Here is a 24,389-nt window from a genome sequence, read left to right as displayed (position 1 = left end):
CTGTTCTCTACTGAACATACCAGACTCCAGTATGATATTGCTCCTTGTGCTGGTACTTTTCATCATATTTTTGGTATATTCAGGCGAAAGCGTTCGCTCATCAATTGAGAGGTCAAACACCGCTTTTGAATTAGTGAAGAACTAAAGGAATAAAAGAATAATATTTTCTGTTTTTTTCTTTCTATTGTTCGATGCTTGTTAATCTCGTTTTATTTATTTTTTGTAATAGGGTCTTGCGGAATATCTGGGAGAGACTGAACATTTGAAGATCGGTGAAAAAGGCAATACACAAACGATGGCGAATTTACTTTCGCCATCTTTTAGTTTCAAAGCGCAAACAATAAGTATTTGTATATTTATTGAATATAACGTGAACATTTCAACGGTTTCATATTGGTTTGTGTCGTTTTCACTAGAACTGTTGCGGGACGGTTTTGGCGAGAGACCGCTGTTCCATTGCCTGGTCGCTGAGGAAGTGAGGCACGATGAAGGTAGACTTTATCTGTTTGGGCTAATAATTTATTTTCATCGTGATTTTATCTGAGCTTCTTTATCTTCTGTATTAGTGCTTGATCCCGCCATTTTTTCAAACGGAGGAGCGACGACAGTAATGATCCCCGGCGTAGCGATCTATTTCTACACCTACTTCACATGGGAAGGCCCCATGCTCTACTTGGAGGACTTGTTCGTCATTCCATTCGCGCGAGGTCTGTACTACACTAGGGGAGTGGGGACATACCCGACTCTAGAGTAATTGTTCGCGTCATTCCATTCGCGCGAGGTCTGTACTACACTAGGGGATTGAGGACATACCCGACTCTAGAGTAATTGTTCGCGTCATTCCATTCGCGCGAGGTCTGTACTACACTAGGGGAGGGGGGACATACCCGACTCTAGAGTAATTGTTCGCGTCATTCCATTCGCGCGAGGTCTGTACTACACTAGGGGAGGGGGGACATACCCGACTCTAGAGTAACTGTCCGCGTCATTCCATTCGCGCGAGGTCTGTACTACACTAGGGGAGGGGGACATATCCGACTCTAGAGTAATTGTTCGCGTCATTCCATTCGCGCGAGGTCTGTACTACCCTAGGGGAGGGGGACATACCCGACTCTAGAGTAATTGTTCGCGTCATTCCATTCGCGCGAGGTCTGTACTACACTAGGGGAGGGGGGACATACCCGACTCTAGAGTAATTGTTCGCGTCATTCCATTCGCGCGAGGTCTGTACTACACTAGGGGAGGGGGACATACCCGACTCTAGAGTAACTGTTACCGTCATTCCATTCGCGCGAGGTCTGTACTACACTAGGGGAGTGGGGACATACCCGACTCTAGGGTAATTGTTCGCGTAATTCCATTCTCGCGAGGTCTGTACTACACTAGGGGAGTGGGGACATACCCGACTCTAGAGTAATTGTTCGCGTCATTCCATTCGCGCGAGGTCTGTACTACACTAGGGGAAGGTGGACATACCCGACTCTAGAGTAACTGTTCGCGTCATTCCATTCGCGCGAGGTCTGTACTACACTAGGGGAGTGGGGACATACCCGACTCTAGAATAATTGTTCGCGTCATTCCATTCGCGCGAGGTCTGTACTACACTAGGGGAGGGGGGACATACCCGACTCTAGAGTAATTGTTAGCGTCATTCCATTCGCGCGAGGTCTGTACTACACTAGGGGAGTGGGGACATACCCGACTCTAGAGTAATTGTTCGCGTCATTCCATTCGCGCGAGGTCTGTACTATACTAGGGGAAGGGGGACATACCCGACTCTAGAATAATTGTTCGCGTCATTCCATTCGCGCGAAGTCTGTACTACACTAGGGGAGTGGGGACATACCCGACTATAGAGTAATTGTTCGCGTCATTCCATTCGCGCGAGGTCTGTACTACACTAGGGGAGGGGGGACATACCCGACTCTAGAGTAACTGTTAGCGTCATTCTATTCGCGCGAGGTCTGTACTACACTAGGGGAGGGGGACATACCCGACTCCAGAGTAATTGTTTGCGTCATTCCATTCGCGCGAGGTCTGTACTACACTAGGGGAGGGGGGGGGGGGGGAATACCCGACTCTAGAGTAATTGTTAGCGTCATTCCATTCGCGCGAGGTCTGTACTACACTAAGGGAGGGGGGACATACCCGACTCTAGAGTAATTGTTCGCGTCATTCCATTCGCGCGAGGTCTGTACTACACTAGGGGAGTGGGGACATACCCGACTCTAGAGTAATTGTTCGCGTCATTCCATTCGCGCAAGGTCTGTACTACACTAGGAAAGGGGGACATACCCGACTCTAGAGTGATTGTTCGCGTCATTCCATTCGCGCGAGGTCTGTACTACACTAGGGGAGGGGGGACATACCCGACTCTAGAATAATTGTTCGCGTCATTCCATTCGCGCGAGGTCTGTACTACACTAGGGGAGGGGGGACATACCCGACTCTAGAGTAATTGTTCGCGTCATTCCATTCGCGCGAGGTCTGTACTACACTAGGGGAGGGGGGTCATACCCGACTCTAGAGTAACTGTCCGCGTCATTCCATTCGCGCGAGGTCTGTACTACACTAGGGGAGGGGGACATACCCGACTCTAGAGTAATTGTTCGCGTCATTCCATTCGCGCGAGGTCTGTACTACCCTAGGGGAGGGGGACATACCCGACTCTAGAGTAATTGTTCGCGTCATTCCATTCGCGCGAGGTCTGTACTACACTAGGGGAGGGGGGACATACCCGACTCTAGAGTAATTGTTCGCGTCATTCCATTCGCGCGAGGTCTGTACTACACTAGGGGAGGGGGACATACCCGACTCTAGAGTAACTGTTACCGTCTTTCCATTCGCGCGAGGTCTGTACTACACTAGGGGAGTGGGGACATACCCGACTCTATGGTAATTGTTCGCGTCATTCCATTCGCGCGAGGTCTGTACTACACTAGGGGAGTGGGGACATACCCGACTCTAGAGTAATTGTTCGCGTCATTCCATTCGCGCGAGGTCTGTACTACACTAGGGGAAGGTGGACATACCCGACTCTAGAGTAACTGTTCGCGTCATTCCATTCGCGCGAGGTCTGTACTACACTAGGGGAGTGGGGACATACCCGACTCTAGAATAATTGTTCGCGTCATTCCATTCGCGCGAGGTCTGTACTACACTAGGGGAGGGGGGACATACCCGACTCTAGAATAATTGTTCGCGTCATTCCATTCGCGCGAGGTCTGTACTACACTAGGGGAGTGGGGAGGAATACCCGACTCTAGAGTAATTGTTAGCGTCATTCCATTCGCGCGAGGTCTGTACTACACTAAGGGAGGGGGGACATACCCGACTCTAGAGTAATTGTTCGCGTCATTCCATTCGCGCGAGGTCTGTACTACACTAGGGGAGGGGGGACATACCCGACTCTAGAGTAATTGTTCGCGTCATTCCATTCGCGCAAGGTCTGTACTACACTAGGAAAGGGGGACATACCCGACTCTAGAGTGATTGTTCGCGTCATTCTATTCGCGCGAGGTCTGTACTACACTAGGGGAGTGGGGACATACCCGACTCTAGAGTAACTGTCCGCGTCATTCCATTCGCGCGAGGTCTGTACTACACTAGGGGAGGGGGGACATACCCGACTTTAGAGTAATTGTTCGCGTCATTCCATTCGCGCGAGGTCTGTACTACACTAGGGGAGTGGGGACATACCCGACTCTAGAGTAACTGTCCGCGTCATTCCATTCGCGCGAGGTCTGTACTACACTAGGGGAGTGGGGACATACCCGACTCTAGAGTAATTGTTCGCGTCATTCCATTCGCGCGAGGTCTGTACTACACTAGGGGAGGGGGGGGGGACATACCCGACTCTAGAGTAACTGTCCGCGTCATTCCATTCGCGCGAGGTCTGTACTACACTAGGGGAGTGGGGACATACCCGACTCTAGAGTAATTGTTAGCGTCATTCCATTTGTGGGAGGTCTGTACTACACTAGGGGAGGGGGGACATACCCGACTCTAGAGTAACTGTCCGCGTCATTCCATTCGCGCGAGGTCTGTACTACACTAGGGGAGTGGGGACATACCCGACTCTAGAGTAATTGTTCGCGTCATTCCATTCGCGCGAGGTCTGTACTACACTAGGGGAGGGGGGGGGGGGGGGACATACCCGACTCTAGAGTAATTGTTCGCGTCATTCCATTCGCGCGAGGTCTGTTCTACACTAGGGAAAGGTGGACATACCCGACTCTAGAGTAACTGTTAGCGTCATTCCATTCGCGCGAGGTCTGTACTACACTAGGGGAGGGGGGACATACCCGACTCTAGAGTAACTGTTCGCGTCATTCCATTCGCGCGAGGTCTGTACTACACTAGGGGAGTGGGGACATACCCGACTCTAGAGTAATTGTTCGCGTCATTTTATTTGTGGGAGGTCTGTACTACACTAGGGGAGGGGGGACATACCCGACTCTAGAGTAACTGTCCGCGTCATTCCATTCGCGCGAGGTCTGTACTACACTAGGGGAGTGGGGACATACCCGACTCTAGAGTAATTGTTCGCGTCATTCCATTCGCGCGAGGTTCGTACTACACTAGGGGAGGGGGGACATACCCGACTCTAGAGTGATTGTTAGCGTCATTCCATTCGCGCGAGGTCTGTACTATACTAGGGGAAGGGAGACATACCCGACTCTAGAATAATTGTTCGCGTCATTCCATTCGCGCGAGGTCTGTACTACACTAGGGGAGTGGGGACATACCCGACTCTAGAGTAACTGTTAGCGTCATTCCATTCGCGCGAGGTCTGTACTACACTAGGGGAGGGGGACATACCCGACTCCAGAGTAATTGTTCGCGTCATTCCATTCGCGCGAGGTCTGTACTACACTAGGGGAGGGGGGGGGAATACCCGACTCTAGAGTAATTGTTAGCGTCATTCCATTCGCGCGAGGTCTGTACTACACTAGGGGAGGGGGGACATACCCGACTCTAGAGTAATTGTTCGCGTCATTCCATTCGCGCAAGGTCTGTACTACACTAGGAAAGGGGGACATACCCGACTCTAGAGTGATTGTTCGCGTCATTCTATTCGCGCGAGGTCTGTACTACACTAGGGGAGTGGGGACATACCCGACTCTAGAGTAACTGTCCGCGTCATTCCATTTGCGCGAGGTCTGTACTACACTAGGGGAGGGGGGACATACCCGACTCTAGAGTAATTGTTCGCGTCATTCCATTCGCGCGAGGTCTGTACTACACTAGGGGAGTGGGGACATACCCGACTCTAGAGTAACTGTCCGCGTCATTCCATTCGCGCGAGGTCTGTACTACACTAGGGGAGTGGGGACATACCCGACTCTAGAGTAATTGTTCGCGTCATTCCATTCGCGCGAGGTCTGTACTACACTAGGGGAGGGGGGGGACATACCCGACTCTAGAGTAACTGTCCGCGTCATTCCATTCGCGCGAGGTCTGTACTACACTAGGGGAGTGGGGACATACCCGACTCTAGAGTAATTGTTAGCGTCATTCCATTTGTGGGAGGTCTGTACTACACTAGGGGAGGGGGGACATACCCGACTCTAGAGTAATTGTTCGCGTCATTCCATTCGCGCGAGGTCTGTACTACACTAGGGGAGGGGGGGGGGACATACCCGACTCTAGAGTAATTGTTCGCGTCATTCCATTCGCGCGAGGTCTGTTCTACACTAGGGAAAGGTGGACATACCCGACTCTAGAGTAACTGTTAGCGTCATTCCATTCGCGCGAGGTCTGTACTACACTAGGGGAGGGGGGACATACCCGACTCTAGAGTAACTGTTCGCGTCATTCCATTCGCGCGAGGTCTGTACTACACTAGGGGAGTGGGGACATACCCGACTCTAGAGTAATTGTTAGCGTCATTTTATTTGTGGGAGGTCTGTACTACACTAGGGGAGGGGGGACATACCCGACTCTAGAGTAACTGTTCGCGTCATTCCATTCGCGCGAGGTCTGTACTACACTAGGGGAGTGGGGACATACCCGACTCTAGAGTAATTGTTCGCGTCATTCCATTCGCGCGAGGTTCGTACTACACTAGGGGAGGGGGGACATACCCGACTCTAGAGTGATTGTTAGCGTCATTCCATTCGCGCGAGGTCTGTACTACACTAGGGGAGGGGGGGGGGGGCATACCCGACTCTAGAGTAATTGTTCGCGTCATTCCATTCGCGCGAGGTCTGTACTACACTAGGGGAGGGGGGACATACCCGACTCTAGAGTAACTGTTCGCGTCATTCCATTCGCGCGAGGTCTGTACTACACTAGGGGAAGGTGGACATACCCGACTCTAGAGTAATTGTTCGCGTCATTCCATTCGCGCGAGGTCTGTACTACACTAGGGGAAGGTGGACATACCCGACTCTAGAGTAATTGTTCGCGTCATTCCATTCGCGCGAGGTCTGTACTACACTGGATAAAAACAATCGAGCAATTTAGAGCTAATATTTTGCTTACTTTCAAAGTGTATATCAACAAACGCGTCAGATATTTTAAATTTGGTTAAAAAGGCATACACCAATATACAATTGTATGATAAAACACTATAAGTTGATTTAAGAGCCTAAAGATTCGTGGGGACATCCCCACACCTCTAGGTCTACGAGCTCATCAATGTTCTTATCCCATTTCGAATTTATCGCTGGTCTCATCCTACTTCGCAGGCCTAACCTTTTAAAATGGTCTCATTATATAGATAGCACTTGGTAAAGTATGCGCGCGCATGCAGTTGATGTCACCACAGGGACGCCCGTCAGTGAGATTCTACAAGAAGATTGGTGCGGATTGCTTGGGGGACTGGTGCGTGTTTCGGCTCGAGTCACGTGATATGGGGGCACTGGTTGCTAAGGGCGACACGCGTAGTCACCTCCCATGCTCTATGGCTGACCAGGAAGGCGTGACCCACAGGGAACCCAACAACTTGTGAAAAGCAAATTAGGATAAAAATAGGATTTCAACAAGTCTTTTACTGAGAAAAAAATGAGATATACATTTCAGAAGCAAGGTAGATCTTTTTTTATCCAAATTGAAATCACTTTAATCACATAGGTTCCCCCCGAGGGGGGGGGGGGGGGGGGGGCTTCTCAAGCATATAAATATTTGGGTGACCTGCAAACCCTCGGTCAATCTCTTAGAGGCGTATGTCAAAGGACTTTTCAAGATTAGTGAGATGAAAATTTGACCAAGCGATCAAGTTTTTCTTGACAAATTCACCACATTTTCTGAAGATCAGGGAGCGGGAAAACTTTAGCTCTTCTAAATATGGGCAATCCAATGTCCATATCAGGCAATGCAAACGAAGGATACTATCCATGGGGAATATGTTTGATATGTTTTGATACCAGAGCCGCTTATATCGTTAGGGCCTAGAACCAAGGTATTATTTTCCAAATTCTTTGAAGGTTGGATTAGTTTCATGATAGGATATCTTTTAATACAAGAAATTTCACGGAATTCTAAATACACATTTGCAAAGGCTTTTTATTTTTAAAATTTCTCTTTAATTGTTTTTCATTTCCTTGGGAGTATCGCCCAGTGAAAATTTCTGTAACTATAAATTAAAAATCAACATCCTGATAGGAAATTAGGGTAATGTATTGTATCTAGAAGAGGTGTTTATTCAAATATTGTCCTATTTTCTTCTGTCAATTCTAATAAACATTGTTTATTCTCTTGTTGAAAATTATTAAGGTTATGTTAAACAAGGGATTACTTTTAACTTTTGGCGTAATGAAAACTTGGCAATTTATTTGTGAACCTCCTTCTCGCGATCCAACAAATTGGAATAACTAATTTTCCTTTTCAAATCTTCCCTTCCCTTTTCTCTCGATATCTTCCATCTTCTTAGCTCGAGGGGCCGCACTTGATGCAAACTTACCAAGTTTTCGCGCGCATGCTCTCTCGCCCGACACTGGCATTTCATTAAAAGCACTTAACACGGACTTCTCATGATTGAGCTAGGTCTGAGTGACATTTCATTAGGGACCTAAAGCAAGGGCGACGACGACGGCTAGGACAACGCGTTCGAAAAAGATGTTTTCGCGAGTGGCGATCAATAATCATTTAATTGCAATGAAATAAGCAAAACATTAAAGTCAGAGACAGATAAAAATAAACTAAGGACATTATTTCTACAGCAGCGAAAGTTGTTAGTGGAGTTTTCAGTGCAAACGTCCGCGTCCTCAATTGACCGTTAAACTTGGAGTTTTCGTTCGTGGTTTTACGGAAAACGGCTGAATTGTATCAGACAGAACGCATTTCCACGTGCTGCTATTGAAATCTTAATCAAATTGTTTTCTGCCGTCGGCTTCCGCGTTGCCGTTGTCGTTGCTTAAGGTCCCTATTTTCTGGTTATCACGGCGAATCGATTATCCTGTCAGGATATCAGAGTTTGCATTTTCAGAAAAATATAACTTATTGGGGGGATATTTGTTTAATTGGCTTGGTAGGCTAGACCAAGCCCAAACTTAACTTTGTAAAAAAAGCTTTAATTGGTAAGAAGCCCTTCTTGGTGACGTGAATGACGACCCTAGGGTACCCCCCACTAGATCATATTAACTCCCCAAGTAAGCATGGTGTTGTACTGATTCACAAGCACCCCATCCCATGGTGATTTTCTGTGACGATCGAGGGTGACAGTAGAACTACAACTTATTAATCTCGTACATTTTATTGCCAATTCAAAGGCCAAACAACATGACCAGCGGCAGTACCCCTTACAGCATATGCGCGTACACATCCACGCAGACCCTGCCTACGTCATCACCTTCATACCAGTTCGTAAGGTCTTCTCCGTACCAGACCATCAGCTTCTGGTACTTCGGTAGGTAGAACGGATCCAGGTAGTTTGTGAACACCAGCTCGTCGGAGTGACCGGAGTCAGTCATTGGCAGGTAGTACCACAGACCTGACTTAAAGCCATTGGTGGCGAGGTTCTTGGGCAGTGGGAAGATCACATTCCTATGCTCATCGGTAATGACCACGTTCAGTGGAAACTGCGTCATGCCTGCAACAAGTAATAGTAAACTGGTTGATTGTATTCTTTGTCACATTGCGCGCTCAAAAATCATATAACCCAAACCTTAGAGTCCCGAATGGCGCATCAAAATATTTACTTCCTTGCAAAAAAAAAAAGCGTACGACGCATGCTCGCGCATTTTTTATTTTGCAGTGCCCTGACAGTATGCCTCGACTTATGTAACGGTTTCTTGCAATACATTCTTGCAAGAGATGCAAGTAAAGAATCGGTGGGCCTTTAAACTCATAGGTTACAGCCTGCCGCGGGTCATTGGTACGATAACTGTTGATGATGATGTTTTTAGATGCAAAAATAAGAATACTACATACCTCTAAACCTGGATTTTGTTTAAGTCACGCTTATTTTACCCATCGACACCATGAGAACAATATTACTTATATTTTCCTGTTCATCCTCTAACTAATACACATGGATATTTCGGATGTATAATAACCTCTACGAAAGGTTAAGGTTACTAATATACTATCTCTCCACGCATAAGCTTGCATTTGAATTCTTAACTACAGTGGGGTCGGGCTTTACTATCGCATGTGTGGGAGGGATTGTAAGGTGAGTAGAGGGGTTTGTTGAGGGCGTGTTGAGTGTGTGTTGAGGGTGTGTTGAGGGTATGTTGAGGGTGTGTTGAGGGTGTGTTGAGGGTATGTTGAGGGTGTGTTGAGGGGGTGTTGAGGGTGTGTTGAGGGTGGACGGAGGGAGGGTGTGTTGAGGGGGTGTGGAGGGTGGGGGAGGGTACATCCAAATAGACTGACCAAAATGTATATGAACCTATAACTTGCCATTGACTTGATAGCAGCCCCATCGGCTGTCGTAAGCGGTGTTTGCGCCGCACCGAATAGATCCGGACTTGTACACAAGTTTTAATGCTCCCACCAGCTTCCCCGGCCCAACATAAACCAGGTGACCTGGCCTGTCGCCTTGGCCCTCAAAGCATACTGGGAGGAGGTTGATTTTAGTCCACAGCTCTCTTGCCGGTTGTGTTTGACCTGCGTAAAAAAGTTATATGCTTTCATTTCCTTCTCCCCTACTCTTCTCCATCTCTATCAACATTTAATTCCCGAATTTTTGGCGACTTGTAGAGTCGAGTTAGCAATTATATCGATGCAGCAGCCAGTTTTCGTATCTCTTCTAATAATCACTCCACTTCGAAGTCTATAACATGCAAAATGTTTAGGAGAAGCGCGTATTCGGGGGAGGCACTTATTTTGGGGAGGCACCTATATGTAGCCTGATTTATCAGACGGCACGTGATCGTTCGTTTCACTTCCTTTCCCTTAGAAATCAGGTTAGCTTAAATGAGAAAGGCGCTTATTCGTTTATTCTACGCGTACACAAGCGGTGCGCAGGGCACGCGCACCCAGCCTTGGCGGCAAAAAATTAAGTAATTTTTTATTAAGAAATCTTCAAATACTTTGCTTTTTCCATATGATTCCTATGACTGCGCACCCCCCCTCCCCCCCCCCCCCTCAGCCAATCCTCGGTACGCACATGGAATAAATATGTTTCTGTTGCCAGAATAGTTTAAAAATCACGAAACAATGATGACCCTATGTGTATTGTTAGGTTTCTAGAGAAATGATATAGTAAAAAAAAAAAAAACCCTTACATAACCAGAAGTAAAGATAAAAAATACATTTCTGATGGGACAGGCGCCCCCTAGGGCCGCTTCCATTATTTTCTTATTTAAGAAACGCCAAATCTGGCTACACACGCCTATGTGACAAGAGTTAACGGGTTGGGGAAGCACAGACAAGATTGATCTTACCTGAGTAAAGCCCAGGAGCCCAGGCTAGGACGACAAAGCATGAAATGATGAATGCGTTCATGGTTCACTTCTTGCTACGGAACTCAGTATTGAAGATTCTTCCCTTCCTTATTTAAGGGTACTTGAGTCAATAATAAAGACTGAATAACTAGTCTTATTGACGTTTCATTTCCTTGTTATCAACGAGCTTATTATCTTGACAGGCTAACACTGCCGAGTAATATTTTCTGCTTAGGAAGTAATTTGTTCTAACAAGTAAGAAGATGTACTGTGTTACTACGTGAGACAAGATGAAGAAATATTAAGATGAAAAGACATTACCTATAGGCAAAATTGCAACCAAACTAGTTTCGGTCGCCGCACCTCAATCGATTTTCTCTTTTATGAACATTTTCTTTTAATTTCCATGAGATTTTCCAATTAGCTGTGACATAATAATTTAGGATGTGATAATTGAATAAAAATAAGTGTATACCGTCAGTTCCCTAATATGCCGTTGAGGAGACTGACTTTTTTTTGCCTGGCATTACCAAAAATCAGGGACATTTTGTTCAGGCGGTATTTTTTGACAGCGGTCTCATTTAGGCGTTACTGCGCATGCTTCGGAATATCAGCTCACCCAAAACAAAATGGCGGAGGGAAGACAGAGATCAAGAAGAATTGATTATAAAGCACTGAATAATGTTTCATCTGCCGATTTTAATTTCGATTTTCAAAGAAAACGAAAGTATAAAAGTGGATCAAAGGTATATGATGTGGAAAGGATAATAAGTCAGCGAATTACCTCCAGAAACGTAAGTGATAGTTTGCTCGAGCAAACCTTTTTATTTGAGTAGAATCCCAATTTTGTTAAAATATAAATTGGAAACTCACATTTTTGGTTTGATTTCAAAAGGAATTGTACACCGAATTTCCATTGATTGCTGTATTTTTGTATTTTGTTTCGATACAGGGGGATAAAGAGTACCTAGTGAAGTGGAAAAATTGGCCGATTTGGACTAGTACTTGGGAGCCAGCGAATCATTTAACAGAAGCTTTGATTAGGTGAATATTCTGAAATAACTCCTCAATAATGATTTTTTTTAAAAAATATTATTAATAAAAAATTCCGGAAGTCATAGCTTCTGATCTTTTGATGTATTTTGAACTTTCAGATCTTACCTATTCCCTGTAATAACACCTGAAAGACTAGAAAATGCATCAGCTTTGTTTTTGGAGGGGATTACAAGCATCTTGAAATCCAAGGCAGTAAAAGCTGTACATAGCACCGAAATCCGTATTGATCATGACATAGTAAGATACATATTTAAGGGCTGTGGTAAATTAGCTGCTGACAAGAAGTCTATGTTTTATGAGAAATCTGATTTCAAAAGATTTGGCCTTCCAGTGTATTGGTATTACTGCCTGGATGAACATGGACAAGGAATTACAGTGGATTTCCCCATCAAAATCAAAACTGTCCTTTCATACACAAAAGCTTACTACATAGTGTCATGTGGGAAATTAGAAAAGAGCCCAACATCTCCTGTAGAAAAAATAGTTATAACTTTAAATAGGAAAGCTTGTGATCAGCACAATTTGTTTGTTTGATTTTTTTTATAATATATTTTTTTATCATTCATAGGATTTAATAATATATGACTCAATAGAATAATATATGTATATACAAAGAAATTGTTATAACATCACCAAGGAAATGTTGAATAGTTTTAAAATTATTTACATGACAATTTATTGTACTGTTGTTATTAATAGCATTGTTATTGCTACTTATAATGTTTATTCATCCAGAGTGTTACTCGTAGTTGCAGTATAATTTGATTCTGTGTTCCTTCTTCTTTTCCTTGAGTCTAAAATTTTGCTATTCCACCATTCCTCATTTCGCTTCACATATTTTCTCTTCTCTCTTTCGTGGTGCTCTAGAGATTTTTGCCTAGACTCCAAAAGCAGAATGTCCTTAGCTGCATCCCATTTATTGGACTTTTGGTAGTATATGCGCTTAGCATCATCGTTGTTTTTTTCCACACCTTGCCCTGAAAACTGTATGATTGGCCCATGACTTAAGATAAACTGGGGTATGTGGTATGGAACTGCATGCATGTATGGGGTCACCCTGGCATTACCATAACCAACACGTTTCGCACCAAGCTTGGAAAATAATTCTATCCATGCTTTGGCCTTTTGGTGAATAGAATCTGGTGTAGTTTCATCAGCATTTGCACAGCATATCAGCAGGTATAATGAATGGAAGTCTTCCCAAAGCTTTATGACCTCAGACTTGGTTTCATCAAAGAGTATATTCATGGATTTCAGCTTTTCAGGAAGAAATTTCATCAGCTTTTTTTTGTCAGAGCCAACTAAACTTGTCCAGTCTTTCTGCTTACTTGATTTTCCATCTGCATTCAGTTTTTCCCACACATTAAATGTTATGCCAATGTCATTAATTGCTTTAATTAGCTTATCAAGGCCTATGCCTTTACATTCTCCTCTTGGTTTGTGCATATCTTCTTTGCTGTCTTTTTCCATTACTTCAATAATCAAATTTTCTGTCAGCCTGTCTGTTATCCTTAACATCATATGCAGTTCATCCAGAATGACATGATCTAGTTCAATCTCAAATAAAGGTGGGTTGATACAACAATAATTCTCTTTCTTTTTTGTACACCACTCCTTAAGTGATTTGATTGTTCTTTTCATTGTGTCTGAGTTGTAGTATGTTGATTCATGTTTCATATTCCACCTCTGAGACTTGTGAACTATACACCACAAACAAGCATAATCAGAAGTGGCACCACTGAGACCCATTGAAAGCAGCAAAAATTTCAAATCACCCCCAAGAAAAAACTCTAAAGGAATTTCTTTGTCTCCCAAAGTGACTTTTTTAGCTTTCACATGCTCATTAATATCCTTAATTAGACTGTTGTATGAAACTTTCAGTGTTTCATATTGTTCGGGTCCATTCACAATTCCAATCGTATGGTTTCCTTTTGATGCATTGTATTCACCAGACTGCAGCAATGAGAAAGAGAGAATCATAAAATTGGTTGTTCTTGACATCTTTGCCCCATCACCACTTATTTTAACTTTTAGTGGATTTTTAGTGAAATCAAAAGATGGGTGTGAATCCAAATACTTTGATATGACCTCCTTTAGCAGTAAGGAAAAGGAACGTTGAGCACCAGGGTCAGGGCCAGGCACCCTCTCAATGTGGCAGAGAGAATTGAGCTTGTCCCTCTTTTGTTTAATGAGGTAAGATCGAGGGATATCATTTGTTAGGAAACTGAGTTCATGATAGCATTCATCACTTACACAAAATTTGTCTAGTAGAAACAATACTTGTTCAAGCCTATGGTTCTCTTCCTCTGTAAGTCTTTGAGTTTCATCACTATTTTTTTCCTGTTCATCATAGTTCAAAGTATATATTTTGCCATCATCACTCTGATCTTTAAAAGCAATAGATGCAATGTCCAGACCAAATGTCTTTGAGAACCAGAGAGCACATTGAGCTCTCTCTTTTAGCTGTTTAAGTTTTCTTGATTTTTGTTTTGTACCAACCTCAGAAATCTTTTTTGAAGAACAACACAATTTTTCATCCCCTTCCTCTAATGCCAGTGCATAAGCTTTGAGTTCTTCATTTAGTGCTTCTAAAACTTCAATTTCTTCACAATTTGTTTGTTGAACTTGCTTAAGCTCTTCCAAAAGTGTTTTTTTCTGCAACTCCAAATCAGTGCATTTATTTTTCCATTCTTGAAGTTCCAGATTCACATCTTCATATTCATCTCTGAGCTTTGAGATAGATTCAAGCTCTTTTGAAAGGATACTGAATTCTGCATATCTTTTATCCAGTTCCCTTCTGTTCCTTCCACCTTTGCACTTCTTATAGAGGGAGAGAACTTTTCCAGTTTCCCTTCTTAGATTTTCTTCCAACCGTCCACTTGATCCCTTTGCAATAGCCCAACAGTGTCCAGGTACTGTGGCATTGAGCAGGTCTGTTAGACTATAACAGCTTCCATCTGAGGTACTTTTTTTTGAAAAATTATTCCATATTTTGAACAAAGGAAATGGAACCTTAACAGTGAAAGCAACTTCAAATAGCTTTGCAGATTCTCCAGTTAAATAAGCAAATGAACTCCTTGGATTAATCTCTGAATCAAATTTTAATTTCCAATCTATTGCTTGTTTAGAGTATTCGGATAAAATCTCAGACATATTTTGTTGCTCTTAGTTAGCTCTGCTAGCTCAGTGTTGGAATTTTATTAACCACAGGAATCCCATTATTTATTTGATTAAGTAAAAAGCAATATAATGTACAAAAATATTCGAGAATCTAAATATTAGATATTGTTTTGAAGGATCATGAATGCAATGAGTACACTGGCCTTGATAACTTCGTCCTACATGGCGAATTTATTATACTTTCTCTTGCCTCTCTTATACCCCCACGAATCTTTTTTGCACCTTTTAGGCCTGGTTACATAGGCTTAAAATGGCGGAGAAAGAAGTGGTTTAGTAGCATTTACTCGAAGATTTCAGAGGTTTTTCTCAAGCTACAAACCGCGGTACCTCAGATTCAGATAGCAATACTTAAAGAATGAAATTCAGGGACTTCGACAGAGTTTTGCCCGTTCCAAATGATTATCAATTGCCATTAAAAATGGCTGTTTCACGAGATCATGCTGCCTTCGATAACATGGGAAGACCGCGTAATCGATTCATCGATGTGCTGCAACATCATTTCATGTATTTGGTGAACTACTATTACAAGTTTGAAGAAAATCCACGGAGAGTTTTATGGTATATTTAGCTATAATATTGCCCGATCAAAACTTCCATGAAAGCCTCAAAAACCAATCCTGGTAAGTAGATTGAAGTCAGGTAAATAAGTTAAGAAGACCGCAAAATTGTATTAGTTTGCATAAATACTATATTTCGAGCTTTTCAAATTTCATTGCATACAATCTTTGAAAATAATCGGCCATTTTTAAATGGCATTTCAGACATGCGCCGTAAAAATAGCCGCCATATTGTCCCTGATTTTTGGTAATGAAACGGGGGCACTTATTTCAAAATCTGAATCCATTTTTTGCAGTATTTATTTCGGCTCTTCCACCAGTTTGAATTCTATAATTATTGTATGCTGCTATCCATTTTTGATAATACATGCAAGGTACACTATGGAAAAGCGTTTTACTACTAAAGGGTAGGGATAAACAGAGGTAGGGGGTTATTTAAATAGTATAGCTGTAGAAGGGACGTAAAGGCGGAGAGGTAAGGTTTTCGTTAAACTTGTGTGATTGTAGAAAAGGGGGGCAAAAAGGGATAGACCTTTTCTGAAATCATACACTTTCCATCAGCATGCGCGTACACAGGCAGGGTTCGCGCGCACCCCCCCCCCCTCCACCCCTAAGCGGCCAAAAAGTGGGTTATTTTTTATTAAGGAATCTTCAAATACTATGCTTTTCATATGATACCTATGACTGCGCACCCCCCCCCCTAAGCGACCCATAAGTGTGTCATTTCTTATTGAGGAATCTTCAAATACTATGCTTTTTTCATATGATACCTATGACTACGTACCCCCCCCCCCCACCCCTAAGCGGCCCAAAAGTGTGTCATTTCTTATTGAGGAATCTTCAAATACTATGCTTTTTCCATATGATACCTATGACTACGTACCCCCCCCCCCCCACCCCTAAGCGGCCCATAAGTGTGTCATTTCTTATTGAGGAATCTTCAAATACTATGCTTTTTCCATATGATACCTATGACTACGTACCCCCCCCCCACCCCTAAGCGGCCAAAAAGTGGGTCATTTCTTATTAAGGAATCTTCAAATACTATGCTTTTTCATATGATACCTATGACTGCGCACCCCCCCCCCCCCTAAGCGGCCCATAAGTGTGTCATTTCTTATTAAGGAATCTTCAAATACTATGCTTTTTTCATATGATACCTATGACTGCACACCCCCACCCCTAAGCGACCCATAAGTGTGTCATTTCTTATTGAGGAATCTTCAAATACTATGCTTTTTTCATATGATACCTATGACTACGTACCCCCCCCCCCCACCCCTAAGCGGCCAAAAAGTGGGTCATTTCTTATTAAGGAATCTTCAAATACTATGCTTTTTCATATGATACCTATGACTGCGCACCCCCCCCCTAAGCGGCCCATAAGTGTGTCATTTCTTATTAAGGAATCTTCAAATACTATGCTTTTTTCATATGATACCTATGACTGCGCACCCCCACCCCTAAGCGGCCCATAAGTGGGTCATTTCTTATTAAGGAATCTTCAAATACTATGCTTTTTTCATATGATACCTATGACTACGTACCCCCCCCCCCCCCACCCCTAAGCGGCCCAAAAGTGTGTCATTTCTTATTGAGGAATCTTCAAATACTATGCTTTTTCCATATGATACATATGACTACGTACCCCTCCCCCACCCCTAAGCGACCCAAAAGTGTGTCATTTCTTATTGAGGAATCTTCAAATACTATGCTTTTTCATATGATACCTATGACTGCGCATCCCCCCCTAAGCGGCCCATAAGTGTGTCATTTCTTATTGAGAAATCTTCAAATACTATGCTTTTTCCATATGATACCTATGACTACGTACCCCCCCCCACCCCTAAGCCGCCCAAAAGTGTGTCATTTCTTATTGAGAAATCTTCAAATACTATGCTTTTTCCATATGATACCTATGACTACGTACCCCCCCCCCCACCCCTAAGCGGCCCAAAAGTGTGTCATTTCTTATTAAGGAATCTTCAAATACTATGCTTTTTCCATATGATACCTATGACTACGTACCCCCCCCCCCCACCCCTAAGCGGCCCAAAAGTGTGTCATTTCTTATTGAGAAATCTTCAAATACTATGCTTTTTCCATATGATACCTATGACTACGTACCCCCCCCCCACCCCTAAGCGGCCCAAAAGTGTGTCATTTCTTATTGAGGAATCTTCAAATACTATGCTTTTTCCATATGATACCTGACTACGTACCCCCCCCCCCCCCCACCCCTAAGCGGCCCAAAAGTGTGTCATTTCTTATTGAGGAATCTTCAAATACTATGCTTTTTCCATATGATACCTATGACTACGCAGCCCCCCCCCCCCCCTAAGCGGCCCAAAAGTGTGTCATTTCTTATTAAGGAATCTTCAAATACTATCTTTTTTTCATATGATACCTATGACTACACACCCCCCTCGGCCAATCCTGGATACCCGCCTGCATCAGGGTGTGATGTTACTAAATATTTTATCTATACTATTTCAAAGATATTTACTGGACACTTCGTCACCAATGATGGTCAGTCACAACTCTCTGAAACCAAACACCAGAACAACCCAAAACCAAACGATTCAAAATACAGGCAGTGGTATAACTAGACTGAGGAAAGTTGTAACTTGGCAAGCATAGCATTATTACAAAAGAGAATTAAAGCAACATAGGTTTGTTGTTTTTTGTAATGATCCTATCAAGAAGTATTTTATGTTTGAAAGTTAGCCTTTTGCCGGAACACATGTTTAGCACTTTTGGCTCATACACAGAACTAATGCTTGAAATGTCAGGGGAACTTCCCTTTTTTAGAAACATTCATATGACCTACAACATAGAGCATGTCTGTTAAATAGTGTATTTATTATACATAAAAATCCTCACCCTTCTTCACATAGATGGGGAAAGTTGTAACTTGGTCCTGTATAATTCTTATGTGGATAAAACCACATGTTCCATACCTTGTTCTCCATAACTCGCAGAAATTGTTTATTTACAATTTAAAAAATATATACATGAAAAGGTTTTAAAACAGGCAGCTAGAAGATTGTACAAGGTCACGGCAAAATGAATAGTGTTAAACAAAACAACAAAGTATTAAATTAAAACATAATATATCAGTGTCAGACACTAAACCGCAACTAATTTTTTTGGTGAAACAGCCAACGTTCTAAATTAATATAATTCTTGTTATTATTAAACAAGGCCCCTAATTCATATTTTCTGACTGCTCCTTGACTCTCCACGCTGCATCCATATATTTGGTGATCTCTGAATGCTTGCGGGGATGATGGAGTCTTTGGTCATACCATGTCTTATCAATCTGAGGTGGAAGATAGAAGATAAGGCTTAGTTCATATACAGGAATAGCTATTTTTTGGGAGGAGCAAGTAGGGAATGATTAGTCTATAGCACTAACAAGCAGCCACTATAGCCAAAGTCTTAATGCTGGACTTTAAAGGATTTCTTGAGTAGATTGTTTCTCTTATGATATCAATGTATCATTGTGATTTTGCCTATATGTGGGAGATCTTGTTAGGAGGACCAGAATTTGTTTATGCAAGGCTAACACAGGCAGCCCAAGTCAGTCAGTTGTTTATGATGGAATGAATGGGGAAGCAAAAAAAAATATTTATTGTAAAAAATAAAACACTATAGACCTTGCAATATAGTGTGTGTGTCTTCCATTATTTCAATTTTGCCAATATAATGTCAGTTAAAAACAGGAAAGGCTGGAGACTAAATCAGCAAATTTGAACACACAACTATGGCCGCAGAGTTGTTGTGTGTTTGAAGTTTGATGATTTAATTCTCAGCCTTTCCTTTTTTACCTAAATGAATGCAATTTGTGGCGGGCTTCAAATTCATTGTACTGTTATTCTATCAGCAAAATTGAAATAAAGGAGGATACAAACACAATGTTGCAAAGTGTAAAGATTTATTTTTTCACGATAAAGTATTTTCTTCGCTAACATACAAATTTCCCCATACATTCCTTTATAAAACACTGGCAGCAGCCTTGGGCTGCCTGTGGGTTGATGGTAAGTAAGTTGAAAGCCATGAGAATACTGGTCAATAAGTATTGCTAGTTTGAAAATCATAACACTTTCACAAACAACCTTTGCTACATTTACTTCCATTGAATCATAGGCATCGGAATAAAAAGCTGCAGTTTTTGCTCACCAAGGGCTCAGTGTTCCATCCAATATCTTGAGCTGAAGTTTGTGGAAAATCAAATTTATCTACAGGTGTCTCGTGAGCTCTTTTGATAACTTTAAGAAAGTGATCTGAGACAAAAAAAAGTAAAAGGTTAGAGCAAAACACTGATTACTTAAGTATACAACAAAATTTAAAGTACAACAGCGACAAAAGCTTCTTACCGTCTTCCTCCCCATCGGCGGAGTCGTGAAGTGAGTTAGGTTTTCCAGTGAGTGTATACACTAAAAACCAAACCACAGTATGGTTAAGTACTTATTAAAGTTACTGAGAATACTTAACAGTGAGTAGAGAAATAAAGAACTCACTCTTTTTGAACGGGTTAACACTATAGCTTGTATACAACTGCTGATTTCTTTGTTCTTTTTTTATCGTTTCGCATAATATGGCATTCTGATGGACGAAGTTCAGTTCTGGTCTTTCTGCTTTCTTAGCATTAGCCATATTTCTTTGTATGAGACGCAGTAACTATAGCTTTCAGACAAACCGAAGCTTTGATCTTGCTGGTTCGAAGGCTTCTTTTCAATATGGCGACTGTATTAGCAGCAACGTTGCTTGGCAACAGGTATGCTATGACCCAGTCTCTTTTAAAAAATGCGCGCACACTCTCTTCAACTGTTCAAGGTTTTTACAAGGGCACGAGGAACATTTTTGTTAGGCTAAATTCTAAAGCACGAGGTTTTCTCTAGTTGACTGAAATGTGCTTGTTTGTGTTTGTCTTTTTAGAGAACCCGGCCAAGTTACGTTGCGATCTTGGGCTCCCTGTGGACTTACATGCTGGTTGCACGCTGTACGGGACTTGTCCTCGCTGCTTTTGGAATCGTTGGAAAAATTTGATTGTTTGCGCTGTATTTGTTTTCGCGTTTTATTTGTATTACAAAAGAAAAAACAAGGCTGTGGTAAGCCAAGAATCTACGGCAAACAAACAAAAAAGCCATAATAAGCACCTGTCATTCTTCACGTTGACCTTCCAAACAGTTGATAGTTATAAGCAAAAATGCCATTAAATTAGTATATTAATAGAAGTTTCTAATAGAAAGTGAATGCTCGGAGGACGGGACGAACATGTTTCAGTACAGCGGTTCTCGAAAAAGACCGCTGATCAGCATGAATTCAAAATACAAATCAGCCGACTGGGAAGCCTATGGTGTGGACACGAAAAATGGATTATATAAAACTCGCGCATGCGCTAAAAAAACACAGATCAGCATGAAATCAAAATACAAAAGCCGACTGGAAAACCTGTGGTGTGGACACGAAAAATCGCATCCACTATATGAATCTCGCGCATGCGCTAGAAAGACCGCTGATCTGCATGAAATCAAAACACAAAAGCTGACTGGGAAGCCTATGGTGTGGACACGAACAATCATATGCGATACCAACATTAGACTTGCTCTCCGGTCCGCTGCGCTCCCTCCGAGCAAATATATTACAATATATAAATTACTGTAAGTAAAAAAACTATAATAAACTCGCAGAATAAAATTGAGGAAGATGAAAAAATAAAATGATAAATAATTTGCTGTAAAAACGTTACAATAATTCTTTGTGGCACGGCATAAACAAAATTAACATAAAACTCATCAACACTGTCACTTAATAAACAAAAGTTTTTGCTGTTCATTTGTTCCTAATTACAAAGAACCACATTCTTGTGGTCTCTGTAATGGAAATCAATTTCTCTGGACAAACAACATGAGTCTAGATTCGGTTCTAGTTTTTTGGTATTATTTGCGGTATCCTTGACATAATGTTAACTGTATCCATAGGTCAGACAATTTTCAGGATATCGAACCCAAACAACCAAACCGAAAGACCCATCACAAAAGAAGCATTACATTGGCTGAGCTTACGGTTTTGCTAAACCATCTATCACAGGAGAGAACTTCATCTCAAAATATAACAGAGGGAATAAGGGGACTCCTAGTAATACTCTGAAACGGGGGAGGCGCTTGCTATGGAGCCCAAACTACACAATCGTAGTATCCACCTCCAAAAGCTTAGACCGATGCTAACCAAACTGGACAGCTTGAAGGTGAAAAAGGGGAAAACTTACCAAGAGAGCTGCCAAGTAAGGAAGGAAGTAGAGAAACGAGATATCAACAACGAAGTCCAATTCAAACCTTTAATCCGAAAAGTCCGGATAATGGGACGATCGATTGCGAAACAAGAGCTGAAGTCATAGCGAATACGTTAAACCGGTATAAACTGGATCGCAAAGTGACTGCCTGCCTAGAAAAACCGCCAGTCAGGAAACAGCTGTACGAGCCCCGAAAAACTTTTCGGGTTCAATGCCGCAGTGCCGAGGATAAGCTAATATTGAACCACTTACTAAGCTTTCTCTATGGCAAAAACAAGCCCAAACCTGGAAAACCATTTCTAAATGAATTGCTGACTAAGAAGATCAAAGAGAAAAAGGGTACAGAGGAGATGGGAGATTCTAAAAAAGACCTTAGATTAAGAAAATTTACTCAAACAGTTGTTCCAGAAGAAAAATCATTTGTCGCGCGCAGCTAAGTCATGCGCGCCAACGTCACCTACGAGTATCTACGAAAGGCACGGAGACAAGAAAAACTCGTACGGAGAAATGAAAGACTCACGAGTTAACTCCGGGGATACGTCAGATGAGAACAAAAAAGAAAACTCCGAGCTGTCTTCACTGTATATGCTCCATCACTCTATTCCGATGATCCAAAATGTAAAGAAAAAGAATACGCCAAGAAAAATAAGCAACAAGAAGCCATTTTCGGTGGTTTTAAGAGAAAAGTCCAGCATGAGAGTAAGGCCACTCAGACTCAGACTGGTAGATATGGCCGGCAATGACAGTCGCCATAGCGACCAGGCAACCATTTCGTCACGTGTTGACTCACCTTTACGAGGCTTCGTCCCATTGAAACGTGAAGATTCCATGACCCCAGTGAACTGCATGTCTCGTTATAATTCGTTGCCATATCATATAATGTGGATTGAGGACTAGACGAGAATAAGGGCGTTAATGCGATGAATTGCGAGTCCAAATAAAGCAGCATAAAAAAACATGTATCCCTTGTTTTGAGGAGACACACTCTGACGGTTACGTAATGGTGAGTTTTTGTTACCATAGTCACCGCCTCTCCCATTCATTTTCACTGTCATGCAACCAATGAGCTTGCGCGATCAGAATCAGTAGGCACGACGCACTCACGGCCACACCCTAATCAACGGTCACGCTCCAATCGCGATCATGCTCACACAATTCCCTAGCAACCACGGACCTTTCACTGTCATGCCTAAATGACACAACTCCCTAGCAACCACGGATCTCTTACGGTCGTAACTCATGGTCACGCCCCCAATCACCGCTCCAATCACGGTAAGATGGGCACACAACCACAACCCCCTTACAACAACAGAGCACTAGTCGCTAATACTACAAAATCTCTTATGGTCACTCCACACAACCACGGCTCTCTAAATCAATGTCACGACTACTCCGCTCATTATTTATTTCTTGGGCGCCGCAGATACGACGCCGGTGCAAGGGCGTATAAAATATGAGCCACCAAGCTCTAGCTACTCCATGGTGCACAAACCAACGTCGAATACTAGTCAAAACGCGCCTGTCATTTCCATCCCAAGATTGTATTTGAATTTGTTGAAAATGTAAGACTTGGCGGTACTCCACGGGGAACCTGAAGCTGCACATTGTATGTATATATAAATTTACGATTCACAGGATTGTAAGCCATCTATTCTAATCGATATTCTCTTTATTTGACCGGATTCTATGTAAGCACACCATACGGCACTTCGCACGACAAATGAAAGCAAATCCAAATTGAATTCCTTCTCAATTCACCGGAATATTCACAAAAATCGATATCGTATCTAACTTACAGATTTCGTTTGACCATTAGGAAGATAATGAATGTTGAGAAACCACGAAGAAGCAGCAAGTTAGAGCGGAAGCGGTATTTGAAGCACCGTCAGGATCAACCACTTTTATATTTGAGGTTTTCCTTCTCTTTTTTTTTACACGTTTTCGAAACCTTGCAAGTCTCAAAGTACTACAGTTCCTAAATAAACCGCTATCTTTGATGCTAGAATGAAATCTTCGATGTTATTAGTGCAAATAGGGTGTATTTTTTGTTCAAGTCACAAAACAGCGGCTACAACAAGATGCAAATGCCAAAGCGCGGGGGTAAGGTGAGTAAAAATGCTCACGCGCAGGCTGGCGGTCTAAAAATAGCCAGAATGGGAATCGACACGGCAAAGTGTCCCTCTCTTATCTTGAGGCTGGCTCACACTAGTGACATAACGACATAACATCGCGCCCTTGTGTCCTTATATAACGGCATTGACATAACGACATAAGAAAAAAAAAACATGTTATTTCTCCTATGTCATTATGACTCTGCCGTTATGTCATTATTTTTAACCATTCACAGTTTGAACATAGAAAATAAGAGTGTCTGTTATGTCGCTAGTGTGAACCAGCCTTTATGCTCTCTTGGTTTTATAACTAGCCATATCTTCCTAAGACTTGGTTCCTTTGTTCCTCTACTGCCCT

General features: G+C 42.6%; 4 protein-coding genes across 4 annotated transcripts; 1 reads left to right on the top strand and 3 right to left on the bottom strand.

The window, feature by feature from the left end:
- Positions 1–8,682: 8,682 nt before the first annotated feature.
- LOC116621207 lies at positions 8,683–10,956 on the bottom strand. Its single transcript, XM_032387272.2, has 3 exons — positions 10,830–10,956; positions 9,844–10,050; positions 8,683–9,034 (listed from the first exon to the last, which is right to left on the bottom strand). Exons 1-3 carry the CDS (start codon positions 10,888–10,890, stop codon positions 8,745–8,747), a joined length of 558 nt encoding a protein of 185 aa, XP_032243163.2. The 5' UTR covers positions 10,891–10,956; the 3' UTR covers positions 8,683–8,744.
- A 502-nt stretch (positions 10,957–11,458) lies between these two features.
- LOC125564402 lies at positions 11,459–12,559 on the top strand. Its single transcript, XM_048728358.1, has 3 exons — positions 11,459–11,623; positions 11,782–11,873; positions 11,984–12,559. The coding sequence occupies exons 1-3, from the start codon at positions 11,459–11,461 to the stop codon at positions 12,417–12,419; spliced, it is 693 nt and encodes a 230-aa protein (XP_048584315.1). The 3' UTR covers positions 12,420–12,559.
- On the bottom strand, positions 11,627–15,874 carry LOC116609221. The gene is made up of 2 exons (XM_048728357.1): positions 12,607–15,874; positions 11,627–12,413 (listed from the first exon to the last, which is right to left on the bottom strand). The coding sequence occupies exon 1, from the start codon at positions 15,036–15,038 to the stop codon at positions 12,609–12,611; it is 2,430 nt and encodes an 809-aa protein (XP_048584314.1). The 5' UTR covers positions 15,039–15,874; the 3' UTR covers positions 11,627–12,413; positions 12,607–12,608.
- Positions 15,875–18,465: 2,591 nt separating this feature from the next.
- On the bottom strand, positions 18,466–20,403 carry LOC5517151 (protein FAM183B). Its single transcript, XM_001637127.3, has 4 exons — positions 20,146–20,403; positions 20,002–20,061; positions 19,805–19,908; positions 18,466–18,944 (listed from the first exon to the last, which is right to left on the bottom strand). The coding sequence occupies exons 1-4, from the start codon at positions 20,279–20,281 to the stop codon at positions 18,831–18,833; spliced, it is 414 nt and encodes a 137-aa protein (XP_001637177.1). The 5' UTR covers positions 20,282–20,403; the 3' UTR covers positions 18,466–18,830.
- Between the last annotated feature and the right edge of the window lie 3,986 nt (positions 20,404–24,389).

The sequence above is a fragment of the Nematostella vectensis genome, chromosome 1 (assembly GCF_932526225.1).
Source record: "Nematostella vectensis chromosome 1, jaNemVect1.1, whole genome shotgun sequence".
Classification (NCBI taxonomy): Eukaryota; Metazoa; Cnidaria; class Anthozoa; order Actiniaria; family Edwardsiidae; genus Nematostella; species Nematostella vectensis.
This window is presented reverse-complemented; position numbering and strand designations above follow the sequence as displayed.